The following is a 15,081-nucleotide window of genomic DNA, read 5'->3' as shown; positions in this document are numbered from 1 at the left end:
CTAAGATTCCTCAGGATTGCAGCGAGACATTGGCATTTGGCTATGCATCTTGTTTTCAGCAGGTCAGAACAGCAAAAGGCTACTCTACTAAGTACTAAGATGCTTGCCATAAAGGGATTGAATAATTTTAAGACTGGATAAGTTATTATAAGTTGCGTTTTCAGTTAAATTTGGGGAACCCACTTGAAAGATTTGTTGTGTTGAGCTATGTCAATTGCTTTGTTTTTTTAATTCATTGCAAACAGCTGAAAGAGTGTAGATTTTCAAAATAAACCTGATTTTCAATGGGGATTGACTAGATTTGATTGCAACTGTATAACAGACAAGGATATGCCACAGTAATGCCCTCTTAATCCAATCAGATACCACAAATATACTCCCACAATACACACACACACACACACACACTCCTTATTCACACATGTGGCATGGAAGTGCACAGCTTAAACACCAAACAAACGCATACAAACTCTACTCAAAACACTCCTACGTTGTGAAGTAGTCATGACATTTTGGGAATTCAAAAATGTTTTGTTTTGTTTTTTTAACCTAGTAACATTCTTGCAACTATTTTTCCCTTCCACAAAAGTGAAGGGTAATTGTCCACTTAACTTATTCAAGCTGATTTTTACATTTTTTCTGGATATAAAATGTATGTATTTTGAACACAGTGATACAATGTAATCTATACAATGCCAGCAAACAGTCTCTACATAAGATATTGCATGCAATGCCAAAATAGAAAAGGGCAAAATTAATGGAAATGATAGATAATTTCACATTTTCCATAAATGTATGTAAGCCCTGTGTACTAGGTCACTTCAGAAAGAACGCTCATATTTTGCACTTTAGCTAAAATAATATTTCTATATATAGAATTCTGCATTAATGTGTAGTTGAACTGTTAACACTTGACTATTTCCAATAAAAAGAGATGATTCTATATGTTGTTCATCTATTCATCAGTCAAAGTTTGATTTTGTTTCTATGGTTACACATATTTTGCACATACTTTGATGGTTGTTTCACTGGATGGTAAGCATCTCATTGTTTACGGTTTGATAAGTGAAAGAATATAAATACTAACCAAAACCTTTTTGGTTGTGTGAAATTCTGCCTTTTCCGTGCCTTTTCTAATGCGCAGGCGGCCATTGCCGTGCACGCGCATTAGGTCTCCCCCGCCGGCTAACGTCGGCGGGGAAGGAGCATGGGCAGAGCCTGACTCAGCACCAAGGGACATCAGCGCTGGATTCAGGTAAGTCACTGAAGGGGTTAAAACCCCTTCAGCAAAATTGGATAAGGTGTGCTGGGGAGGGGGGCACTACAGTGTCCTGCAGTGCCAGGAAAACAGATTTGTTTTCCTGGCACTAGAGAGTCCCTTTAACTTATTGCCATTACATATTTACTTGTCAAATATTAATGTTGAAAGCTACTCCATTAAATTTGACCTGTAATTATGTTTGTTTTATTCCTTGGTAAAATTTACAATGGTAAAATATCTATTTAAAATAGAAGTATATTTGCTTGAAAAAAAATACATTATTGCACATTCTGGAATTATTCTGTTTGGTGCTGATATCATAATGTTTGTAAATTCTTGCAGTCTCTTTTCCCAGGAGTTGCATCACTGTCTGTCTTTCTTTTATCATACAAAAAAGATTGATGCCACGGCTCCCTGCCTTCTAATTGACAGGTGAACACTGAGCATTACAATTTATTAGGAGAAGAAAATAACATTAGAGGTTCTAATAGCTGCCACGTATTCTTCCAGATTTTAACTCTGTTAGCATCTTTTTAAATTATTTATTTATACATATAAACACAGTATATATGATTTCAAAGAAGCCACGGGGGAATGTGCCCGAAATGTAAGTATTGAAAGACTACTAGAAATAGATCTTTTGTATTACCAGCAATGGAAATGACAGATGCTTGCATGTACCCATGAAGGAAAGAAGACCTATCCAGTTCTACATTGTATACAATCACAGTATGAAGGAAAGAAACAACAAATTCAGGCCAACAAAATGATAACTGCATGTGTTTAATGCAGCTCATTACAGCACATCAGGAAAAGAAATGAAACTGGGACAGGCTAGATGCACTACAGGGTGCTTTATCAACATTTCAGTATGACCACACTTGGAGAGGGAATTTAGACTTACATTATTACCATAGAAGTGACAAGTTACCTTGTTCCACTCATTTTATGTTAAATTTAACTACGATTTGCAAAACTAGTATTTTAATGAGTTAATCTATTTCAGTGTTTGAATGTACATACTTAAATGTGTTTATTTATATTTTATTGGTTTGTATATAAGAACATATACACTTTGAGTTTATTACAATGGTTGACAAGAAATATATAGGAGCTGCGGTATGCAGATAATGTTGTGGATGGCAATACTAATTGAGTACTCAGTTTCCCAGAGAAAGTTAATGGTTTATTTATTTGTTGAATGCATGGCAGGTCTATATAAGATATGGCCTTATGGTTTAAGGTAGGTTTAATAATTAACATTGGAAGTATAGTAGTTGATGATAACATGAGCCCTAATCATTATCCACATAACATTTTCTAGACTTTAACAAATATTGTAGACGTTCAACACAATCAAACCCCCAAAACAATTGACTTGTTTTGCACCAGTAGCTCTGCTGTAGTCAGACCAAATTTTGTGCAATATCATTTTAGAATTGTTGAGGTTTTTCTAGTTTATTACTTATGAAAAGTTTTCTATCAGTTATTAAGAGCTTTTGGCTGTGAATTTAATAGTGACATGTTTGCTCCATTAAAGAGTGGATAAACATTTCTTAGAAGGATTATAATAGCTTAAGCTTGACTGTTTATGAAAAGGTATAGGGCCTTGTTTTTGCTGAACTGGTAATAGGAACAGTACTGTCAATAAGGACGTAATGGTAGGTTGACATGAAAGCCCTTGTTTTTAAACACATTGTATTAGAATTATGATAACAAATAAATCTAGCATATTAAACCACTGAAGTAAGCAAAGGCTAGATGCAATATTTGTGCAAAAATAAAGACAGTGAAATAAGTATCTAAGCACTCCACATGTTCTGGATCAGATCAACCATCTGGAGTGCCAACGATTGCCTACCCCTGGTCTAATGTAAATAATACAATGGAATAGCGTCTAATTACTTGTGATAAAGATTACAAGCTGATTGACTCATCTTAAGTGTAAATTGTTTTATTCACTCGACACAGATCATGATGGGACCACACCAGGAGTAGTTCAAGCAGGTTTTCTATCTGAATATTGAATAGTGGCTGAGTAGCATAAACGCTAGTTACTATAGCAATCTGTGCATAAATAAATAGTGCTAAATACATAAACCAAAACAGTTAATCAAACTGTAAATAATAAAAAGTTCTGAAAAAAATGAGAAATATTGGTCAATTTTATTTAAAAAAATAAAAGACTGGGGCATTGAAATGAATGCGGCGGCGAGGCTTATTTTCCTGCCCGCCCGCACCTCCCACGCCTCACCCTTCTGTCAGTCCCTACATTGGCTTCCTGTAAGATATAGGGCTCAATTTTAAATTCTGGTTCTTGCTTTCAAATCTCTACATAATGCTGCTCCCACCTATCTATCTATCCTCCTTAATGCACAAGTATGTCCCATCTAGGCCCTTACGATCTGCTGAAGACTTACGTCTATCTTCTGTCCGTACTCCCACCTTTGATGCTCGCCTTCAAGACTTCTCGAGGACTGCACCATTCCTGTGGAACTTGCTTCCCTCCTCCATTAGATGCTCACCCAGTCTCCACTCCTTCAAAAAAAATCATTAAAAACCCACCTATTCATAAAAGTGTATCAATTAAACTGTTAATAGCTCATTGAGCAGGGCCCTCAACCCTTCTGTTCCTGTGTGTCCAACTTGTCTGGTTACAACTACATGTCTGTTTGTCCACCCACTGTAAAGCGCTGCTGAATTTGATAATAATAATAATAATAATAATAATAAATCATAACTAGTATTTCAAGATAATGTGAAACTAATTTTTATTTATATAATTTTTGAGATATCTCAAATTATATAACATTCTATTGGGAGCAAAGCAATAATAATAAAACCTCAATATTGTAAAAAATATATATTAATTATTAAGTAATCTGCTTGTGTTTCAAAATTTAGGAAATAGAAAATGAACCCAAGGCACACCAGAATCTGCACATAACAAATTATTACATGCAATATCATAATAAGTTATACAGATATCACAAGAGACAAAGTGCATATAATAGTGCAGATTATACAAAGGCAGTAATCCCAAAACCACGTAAAAATGACAATAAAGTGCAACAAATGTCAACCAACACCCATATAAATGGTATATTGACCAAGAGAAGTAGAAATAACAGCCCCAACGTTTCGGCCCTAAAGCCTTCCTTAGGGAATTAATAATTTAGCAGGTTAAAAAAATAAAATGTATATAATATCAAACAAATGGACACAATTACAATGAAAGATGGCTTTATTAAATATGTGAATAGTATCAAAAATCTAAATAAATATAGTATTTTAAGAATAGCTATTGTTTTCAATAAAGTCAGACTACTCAAACATGACAGTTTAAAAGATGACAATTTCATTCCATCACCTTTAATAATTTTCAAATTTAGATTCAGAGATGATCATAATCTTGCCAGAACCACCAATCTTTATGGCCTGAGAATTGTAAATTTTAACTCAGATAAAGTAAGCAGGTCTAGAATAGCCAAAAATGTTTCATCTGTAAAGGAGATGAACAAAAACTGAGCTAGTGAAGAAATGTATGTAAATTCAATATTAGGGGCATATAGACTGTAGGAATTATGTATAAGTGTCAAATATCTTTTTTGGAACAGATGCATTACAGTAATTTTACAGGAGTGGTTGAAATTCTACAACCTTGCAATGCAGATAAATTCTATTTCTTAAGTTTAACATGAACTTTGTAGGAAACATCCTCTTGATGTATTCCGAGGTCATCTGAAGAATTTTGTTTTGTCTTAAAAGAATATGTTGAGCAAAGTCAGGGAAAATGTTAAAGCCAATTATGGTTCAGTGAGGTTGTGCATGAAAAACTTGTAAGATTTGGTCTTTGGTTTGACAAGAATGAATACAGCTGATAGATCACAAGGAGTGGAATCACTTACCCCTTGGATTTTTGGTATTCTGCGAAGTGTAGCTACACTTGTGAAAGATCACAGTAAGATCTTTAAGATATGCAAGCAGGACCTGTAGAAATTGACTGTCAGATACCCTCACCAACAGCAGGTCATAGAGGGAAAGTCAATAACCAACTGAAATCATGGAGATACTCAAAGTATCAAAGTATCAGGATCCTCCCCAGCAATTTCTGTTTTCGTATCAGTTCCTTCACTATAACTGAAAAGACTAATTTTGAAATGTGTCGTTACGGTGATTTAATCATGTAAGGAATTTAGCAAAAAAGACCATGTGTTTTTAGCAAAGATACCTTTTCATTAAATGTTCAGTACATATTGGACATAAATGGCATAGATTAAATTAATTGACTTTGAATTATAGTTCATGTAAATTATTTGATTTATATTTAAAAGTATTTCCTTTTATCCTAAAGTCAAGTTATACCTAAACATCTGTGTAGTTGTTTTTTACCATCTTCTAAATGAATTAAGGATAATGCTATTCCATACTACTTACTGAATATTTAATTACATTATTGTGAGCTTGTCATGACAAGGAGTTATACAAATTATAGAAACATATTTGTTATGGTATGAATGTTGGCAAAGTGTGGTCTGTTTATCATTTATAAACTCCTTGTGGACTTAGAATTCTAAAATAATCTGTATTTTATTTTGACAAATTTACAACTCCAAATTTTACAACAAAATCACCTTTTCAAGTGTTGAATATGCCATATGGAAAAACAAAGAGGGATTTATGAAGTTTTCATGCAGATGTTTAGATTTAGTTATGATGAATAGAGATGTCCCGAACAGTTTGCCGGGAACTGTTCGCCAGCGAACATAGCTTGTTCGCGGTCACTGCGGCGGGCGAACATATGCAATGTTCGGTCCGCCCCCTATTCATCATGGAGGTGGGAGGGTCTGGAAGGGAGGGTCTGCTGCTGATTGGCTGGAATGTGTCTGCTGACTGTCAGGTACAGGGTCAAAGTTTACTCAATGATGACGAATAGGGGCGGACCGAACATCGCATATGTTCGCCCGCCGCGGCGACCGCGAACAAGCTATGTTCACCGGCGAACTGTTCGGGACATCTCTAATGATGAACAACAGATCTGAGTTAAGGTGGGGGGTTTTGTCTGAGACAAGCATATCATAACTGATGGGGGCTACGAACTGAGAAACGTATTAAATAGTTTGCCCACGTTATTGTTTTGACTTGACTGAATTTACTTTTTCAAACATGTATTTACTTTGTTCAATGCAAGTTTCTGAATTATGTTTACCATGCATTATGTAGGTAATTATACCATATTTAAAATACTATCTGGACAACTCTGAAAGAAAAAAGCCAGATAGATTTTATTCCCCTCTACCATTTTAAAACTTGGTGAATCTGAAATAGTTTCTCCATTTTGAAATGACTAAGTTACTTGATCATAACTCTAAAAAGAAAATAGTCGTAAAGGTGATAAGTTACTTGTGACGGACCGCCTGGTCCAGCGTGCGTAGCAGGAACAGCTCTTATACGAGCTAGTGATTATACTCAGGGGAGTATTGTGATATAGCAATCCACAAAATGAATGTAGTTCTCCAATACCCCAAATATGAGCCAAGACTTCATGAAGGGGTAAACAAATCTCTCTTTAATGGGAGCCACACTTGGCCTTATATGACAATCCCCATGCAAGGGGTACGCCCACAGGGACCTTGTGGGAGACTGATTTGCAACTTCACAGACCAATAACAATAAGGTTACAAGGCACGACACTCCCACACACACAGCACACAATCCCTCCCCTCTGCTTCAGAGATAATTGGATCAGTAACTGTACTAATTCTAATTCAATTATCTCCAAGCACAGAAAAAACATACTTTTTTTTTTATTATTTTTTTTTATTCAAAACAGTGGGCTTGCTTCAATATAAGCTGTTGTACAATAATATTGCAGCATTACAGTGCAGTAAAGTCAGTCGTTATAGCAATAATATAATTACAAGTCTGGAAACCAATGCATCCGTGAAGTTTACTACAGGTGTCATATCTGTAGACAGGCGTTTATAATAAAGGGTGCGAATGTAATGCAGTAAAATATGACATACTGTGACATTGCTGACAGATATTACAAAATAAGTGGGCATTTTTATGAAGATGTGCTTAATGAACTCAAGAGTAACGAGTATATTATATATGTAAATTTATCAGTGCTAACTTTAAGTATTTAAATTAATACTAATATAAGTACAGCAGGCTTAGTAGCGCATGTCTTATAAAGATAACTAATAGTCGGTATGGGGAAGTGTATAGAAAAATCACATGGTTGCAACTGTGCATCAGGCCCACCTGCTATCCAAGTTGTATGAGCTATGTGAGTTTTCAGGTTAACCTTTAAATGCGAGTGTCAGCCCACAGTGTTTCGCTTATGTATGACTGATTGTTAATTTTCCTTTGCTCTATCCTATTTCCTGTGTGTTTTCCTGCAATTATAAGGGGTATATTCCAAAAAACTAGATCAATTTACAGGGTTACATTTATGAACATTGTGCCTTAACATGCGGGAAGAAGAATGCAGCGAAGAAGAAGCAGTTTTTCTGTTTATCACCACTTGGGAGCCCCTGGGTTGTTATGATTTATCTTGTGGCAAAAACGATGTCATTAACTATGGTGTATGGCCTACTCCATTCTACTGTTAGGCTTATGTAGCCATAGCCCAGACGCCATATTAAGTTTGTACCAGGTATAACTTCCTCTAGCGCTCCAGGTAATCATGGTGTGATAGTATAAGAGAAGGGGAAATAAAAAAGATGGGAAGGGTGCCCTCGGGATTGTGGAGGGACCTGAGGGATTGGGCCCTACGTGAAGATCCCCGGTTAGGTCCTCTTGTGAACCCCAGGGATCTTGGTCCAAGCACGTGCGGCCAGGTTATATAAATAAAAAAGTAAAAAATGTAAAAAAAAAAAAAAAAAAATAAGTAATTAAGGAAATAAAATTAAGTAAGTAAAAATAAATTCCTGCTTTAGGTGGGAGCTATCCCTGCCTGAGTGTGTCACATGTGAGGTGTAGTATGAAGCCTCTGCGGGGCCCTGCCCAGTGCATCAACATCAGGTACCCGTGGGTGCCAACATATACATTAACACCCGGCTCCGGGTAAAGCCCCCCATGAGCTTCTCGGTATAGCGGGCACTCGAGGTACCCCCAGTCCATGAGACCCCCCTCTCCTAGAGTCCACTAACTTGGCGGCCTCTGCACCTCCACTGTCCTGGTGGAGTCTCAATAAGTAAGACAGGGTGCCTCCGTGGGCCCCCTCCATCGCCGGCCACTGCTCCTAAGTTTAGTCCATGCGGCCACCGTTCCACCGCAGCCCCCCACAGACCAGTCCGCCCGGGCTCACAGCCAAGGGAAGCAACATTCTCCAGGTCTCTGGATCTCCTAGAGATGTAGGTCACTCCTGTCCGACCCGAGACAGTCCAGTAGCCATGATGCCACTGCATGTCGGAAGTCCTCTTGGCGCTTCTGAGTGATTTCTGGGCGGACTCCTGGGTGAGTGTGTTAGAAGTTGTTTAATCCGTTCCGTGACAAGGCAAGTAGGGGGCTCCACAATGTATGTCTTGTCTCCCTTGTAGTGGCTGAGTACATACTGGCAGAGCATCATCCAATGTCCCGCAATTGCAGGCTGGTAACCGCAAGCCTGTATATGAAAACTTGCATCTTCAAAACAGGAAACAATTTAAACAATTTAACAGGTGACCGGGATGACCCTCCCGGTCCTGGGGGGGGGTGCGGGGCCGCAGCGTGTTCTCTCCGGTCGGCTCTTGCACGTTAGGAGAGACAGGCGCTTTCATATCATGCTCGTTCACTGAGCATGTGCAGAGTGCTTCCAGGCACAGCAATAGGCCTCAGGTTCATGCCATCATGTAGGCCCGAGTTTTCAGCTTCCTCACTTTTGTAAGATCTGCAGCCGCCGGTTGGTCTCTTCGTGATGCTGGCAGGTTACTCTATGCAGATATATTATTTTGAAGGGTTAATAGTCAGTTTGTGGGCAGAAAATCCGTTTTTTTTTTCAGGCTTAGGACCGGAGCTGCATGAGATGGCTTCCTTTCAGCTCCACGGTCCGGCCCCGCCCTGCCCTATACTTTTTTAAAACACCCCAAAAGTACCCTAAAAATACATAAAACCCCACACATTTTACATCCCCAGATAGCCTTGATCTGGGTGACCAACATATCACCCAGATCAGTTCAGGGGTTCAGAAATTACCTGGAAGTCATTTATTTGACCGAGGGCAGGCATTGTCCCATAGCCGAAAATAGTTCCATAGAATGCCGCTGGAGGACCGACCGGGAACTGCAAAGTTTTCATGCCGAAAATACCTCCAGGGCATTTGCGGCTAAGTCCCCCTGAAGTCTATTCACGGTTTTGGTCCGTGCAAACAAGATGACTGCCACCTCGTGGTCGACCATAGGAATTGCAGCCACCAAGACGAACACTTAGACCACTGCGGTTGAAATTGCAACAATGTATCAATTAAGCTTAACAAGCTCCAGGGTGGTCTCTGGTTTGTGCGGCTGTTGTTTAGAGAAATGTAGAAATTAATCACAAAGAAAACTCATAATGGTTCTTGGAAAAGGCAGTTACAACCACTAATGCATTTCAAGTGAAAAGTCTTTAAACTAAAAAGTATTTCTCAAAGAGCATACACTTTGGGAAAGACATTTTAGTTTTAATTTGTTAGTATTTGTAACTGCTCATTCCTGCTGGATTTTAACTTTGTTTTGTTAAGAAAAATAAATAGTGATTTTTAAGTCTTTTTCTTTTTGGATTATTTTTAAGTTTGTAATTTTTTAAGGGAATGTTTCCACATAATTTTCAGAAATTCCAAGGCTGTGTTCCAGAAATTACTCATCCACTGGATAACTTCAATCTGAAGGCTCTATGTCTGAGCCTGCCTTAAGAGGCTCAACCACATGTGTGATTGATGTGAAGATTATTTTAAATGTTATTGAAATTTTACATAACACACTATGGTCTGCTGTTTTGTTTATATTTCAAATTAAGCCATTATTCCAGTATATGGTAAAATTATCCTTATCATTTATTTTAAAGAATGTCCAATCACTTCATAATGTATTCATACATTAACACTCAAACAATCATGCATTTATAAATGTATTAACAAGATACACACATGCAGTCACACATTTCAGCCAGAAAACCATACTTGTGCCTATATAACCAATATCACAACAAACACATATATTGGCATGATGCATATAAAAATATATGCATGTAAACATCATCTATTTAGAACACAAATATAACAAATTACACACAAGACACCACACCTGATTTTACACAATACAAGCACATATATGCATACATTTACTACATATGAATATTTACAAAGTTGAAGTGTTTCAGATATATGTACAAGTTATATATCCATGGAAAATATTTGTTCATCATATATATTATATATATATATATATATATATATATATATATATATATATATATATATGTTAACTAATTACATAGAAACATAGAATGTGATGGCAGATAAGATCCATTCGGCCTATCTAGTCTGCCCAATTTTTTAAATGCTTTCATTAGTCCCTGGCCTTATCTTATAGCTAGGATAACTTTATGCCTATCACACACATGCTTAAACTCCTTAACTGTGTTAACCTCTACCACTTCAGCTAGAAGGATAGGCTATTCCATGCATCCTTCCTGATATTATTTTTGAAACTTTTCCCCTCTAATTTAAGACTATGTCCTCTTGTTGTGATAGTTTTTCTTTCTTTAAATATAGTCTCCTCCTTTCCTGTGCTGATTCCCTTTATGTAATTAAATGTTTTATCATATCCCCTCTGTCTCGTCTTTCTTCCAAGCTATACATGTTAAGATCCTAATTATACCACCTAATATGACTTTTAATTATTTGAAAGCAAATGAAAAGCAAATACTGCCCTGATACATGCCTGTACAAGGATGACACATTTAATATTGTTATTTACTAATTTGTGGGAAAAAAATATATATGTGTGTATATATATATATATATATATATATATATATATAAAGAAAAAAATCCTTGCACTCACGCTGAAAGTTATCCCTTGTATGCCAGGTGCTCAAGCCAGGGCTTGGTTATGCAGGTATCCAAAGAGGTAGCAGCACTCACGGAGTTAAAAAGTTCTATTCTTTATTCTTTTTTTAAAAGATCGCAATTTTTAAATGACCAAATAAAGAATAGAACTTTTAAACTCCGTGAGTGCTGCTATCTCTTTGGATACCTGTGTGTGTGTATATATATATATATATATATATATATAATTTTTTTTATTATTCTTTTTAAATTATTTTTTACTATAATATTTCTAAGGATTTTCTCAATGTCTGAACTTATGAACAAAAAAAAAGATACAAAGATATTTATACAAGATTTGCTAAGGTTGCCTTTACTCATTCACTCATTCAACTGTTTAAATTGGCCCCTTTGTATGTTTGTTTTTTAGATTTTAAACTATTTAGCTGAAAAAGACAACCATTTCAACTGATAAGAGTGAAAACCTTTCCTTGCATTGATATTGACATTGCAAACTCCACATTAAATGATTAGTAAACCCACAGCTAGTGAATTATAGCACAGCGTGAATCTGACAACATTGCTAAAAAAGAAATCTCAACCATCAATATCGATCCATAAAAACTACATGAACAAAGTTATAAGTGACTGCTGAATTAGAAAACAATTTGGGAATGGCAAGGCTTTGCTCTTACTAATCCAGAGTACTTGACTGATAGCATGCTTGATTATAAATGAGTGCATGTTAATATTGGAATTAATATGTGCAATTGTAGATCAGACCCTAATTAATCGAGAGGAAATAGGGTTGCATTTTCTATAAAAGACATGGTTAAAAAAATGATGAGAAATTCATAATTCACATCTATTGAAGCTTCTTTTATTTAACTAATACACTGCTAACTTTAATAGCATCTGTCCAGTTAAATATATAGGCTCCCTGCCATTTCATTATATTTTATTAAGTCAATACAAGTTATTGTACAGAAGGGCAGGCTACTTGAAATGTTGTCCATTTTCAGTATTCTCTTGCACCCTGTTTTTTGCTCTCCATAAGTTTAAAGCGTAATCCGGCCGCGGACCCCTTGCTCACAGTGACGATACCTAATGAGGTTGAAACAATTGTCTGGGGTTGCTGTATCTCTCGTGCAGAGAGAGCTGGCCTGCATTTTGGATCTGTTCTGCCCTTTTGAGTGGAATCAGTCTGATATGCAAATGGCCCTGGTTCTTTTAGTAACTTTTCCATCACTATTGTGGGTTTTAAATTCGTCTGCCCATTGAAGTCTATGGCGGTTCGCCCGGTTCGCCGGTTCGCGAACGTTTGCGGAAGTTCGCGTCCGCCGTTCGCGAACCGAAAATTTTGTGTTTGCAACATCACTAAGTACAAGTGATTGACTTTGAATTATAGACAGTGAGACATGAACAATATGTTAAGGTTTCACTAAACAGAAAAGCATGCTTTTATGTTGGATTAAATAATCACTTTTTAGAGTAATATATAACAGCCAGTTCCACTTAGATCTGTTAGAATAAATATCATTCAGATGATATTTCAAAATCAACTATGGATTGTTTAACAAAATGACAGAGCATTGCTTGATATGACATGATAATTGTCTTTACAAAACTGTAAAGTAAAAAACATCTATGATAGACCATGTTTTACATTATACAGCAGGGATGTCAAACTATAATCACAAGTGATGTTGGACTACGTCTCCCATAGTTCTATTTGAGTTGTAGCTGGTGTAAAATGATGAAAACTGTAGTTCAGCAGCATCCAGAGCTGCAGTTCCACATCCATATTACATATTTAAATACTCATACAAAGCTATAAAAAAAGATTAATATCACAGAGCAAAACGTAGAAAGCTGCAAAAGTTATACAACACATTGGCTACAAATATCCCACACAATGCTTCAAACTTTCTTCTCTACAAGCCATAGAAAATCTGAAAAAACAAATCAGTATAAGAAAACTAAGTGCTCCACCTATACTTAATTTCACAAAAATGCATGGATTAAAATTTTTGAAATCTAATTATCAGCATAGTAAGAATTTTAAAGAATTTTACCCCTTAGAAATTTGATGTAAGCACATTCACAAAATAGTAGATTAATTATTACATTACATATTAAATATTTTCTGTTTTCTGGTATAACAAACATTCACAACAGGTGTGCTTTCCAAAATGATGTATTTCAAATGTCTCAAAGTCAAAACATATGTAGAACATAAGAATCAAAACATAAGTATAAAGAATGTTTGTAATTTGTAACATAATGCAAATTCATTTCACCTACAAAAAAAGCAAAAACAATTCTACCCCACCTCCCAAGGTTAAAATGTTAGCCAAAATAGAAATGGCTCTCTTAAAATTGGATTTATTTAAAACACAATGACCTTTTACTTAAACAAAATAAAAAATCAAATATCATTACCTTATAAGGTCATCTATATTTTCTTCGATAACTGTAGGGGGAACGTTTGATACAATAACTTGCATATCCAACTGATTGACCACTGAAACCTGTAAGCATATATATAAAAGGACAAAATAAATTAGAACTCCAAGCTCTCTATCCCATTAGTACAAAATGTGATAAGTGATTTCTCATCTCTAGAGTAGGCAAAAACATAATCTAATCATTTCTCTCTTTAACTTGAAGCAGTAGGAGCTGGAAAAGCATGCTGTTCTGTTTTACCAAATCCAACTGCTACATGTAAGAGATTCTAGATAAACAAATTACTGCTGTTGAAGAATGATCATTTCATTTTTCTGTTTGTTGAATAGTATCAGCAAATTGGAAATTAGAGTTGTTTGGGAATACTTAAAAAAAAAAAAAAAACTTTAATCGGGAAAGGAGCAGCTTTTAGTTTTAGTGCCAAAGGAGCCAAGGAATACAAGCATTGTAGGGGAAATATCCATAAACGTTTTGTGAAAAACAAAATGTATAATAGTTTATCTTGTTTCATGCATTTATATATATAGTTAGCCTTTTCAATTACAGTTCCTTTCATATTTACAACAACAGAGCTGTTATTCTTGTTTATAATTACAAAAATGTAGGCTCTAGTTAATAAGATTATATGCAATGGGGTACTCAGATGTACAATTGGGAGCAGCCCTTTTCGCAAACAAAATGAAGAAATATGACATCAGCTATATCCGTAGTGTCAATTCAATTTATTTCCACGTGCATTAGAAAAAGTGCTTTGAAAATGAAAAACGAAACCAAAAAAGTCCAGCAAAACTCATACCAGTGATAACACTCCAAGGTCAAGCTTGTTGGAGTGTTTTCATCAGTATGTAGTTTTTGTTTTTTAATCACTTGTACCATATTTTGACTATTCAATATTTTGAAGTAAAAGGATTGGGTTTGTACTTTGGAAAGCATGTTTTACTCTTACTATAGTAACATGATTTTTGTTTTAGTAACTGACATTATTTGTAACATTTTGTACAGTAAATCGATTCATATTTTACTCACCATTCTTATCAGTCTTATCACAAAAACACAATCTTTATAAGTTTTAAGAAATTGTAAAGAGATTTTTCCTTTTTACAACAAACTTTGCCACCAGAAGCTTAACGTTTTAATTCCCCAAGTAACCCATCATATCCTAAAGATCTTTTGTCGAACTTGTGTGCAAATGGTCACCCGATATATAGAGAGAGCAAAGTTTTAAATGTTGAAATAGTATTATTTTAAATAGGATGCAGTTGATACAAGTTCATAAATTATGTTGTCTGTACATGTACTCAATGGTCAATACCAAAAACTGGGAGCTATATTTTCCCAACTA

General features: G+C 35.7%; 1 protein-coding gene across 1 annotated transcript in view; it reads right to left on the bottom strand.

Moving 5' to 3' along the window:
- The window catches only part of PCDH15 (protocadherin related 15), a 1,410,242-nt gene that overhangs the window by 95,338 nt on the left and 1,299,823 nt on the right, over positions 1–15,081 (bottom strand). The window contains exon 28 of the mRNA XM_063435339.1: positions 13,716–13,804. Coding sequence (XP_063291409.1) covers positions 13,716–13,804 — 89 coding nt within the window. The remainder of the gene's footprint in view (positions 1–13,715; positions 13,805–15,081) is intronic.

The sequence above is a fragment of the Pelobates fuscus genome, chromosome 10 (genome assembly GCF_036172605.1).
Source record: "Pelobates fuscus isolate aPelFus1 chromosome 10, aPelFus1.pri, whole genome shotgun sequence".
Classification (NCBI taxonomy): domain Eukaryota; kingdom Metazoa; phylum Chordata; class Amphibia; order Anura; family Pelobatidae; genus Pelobates; species Pelobates fuscus.
The sequence above is the reverse complement of the archived record's forward strand: the minus strand, read 5'-3'. Positions and strand labels throughout refer to the sequence as shown.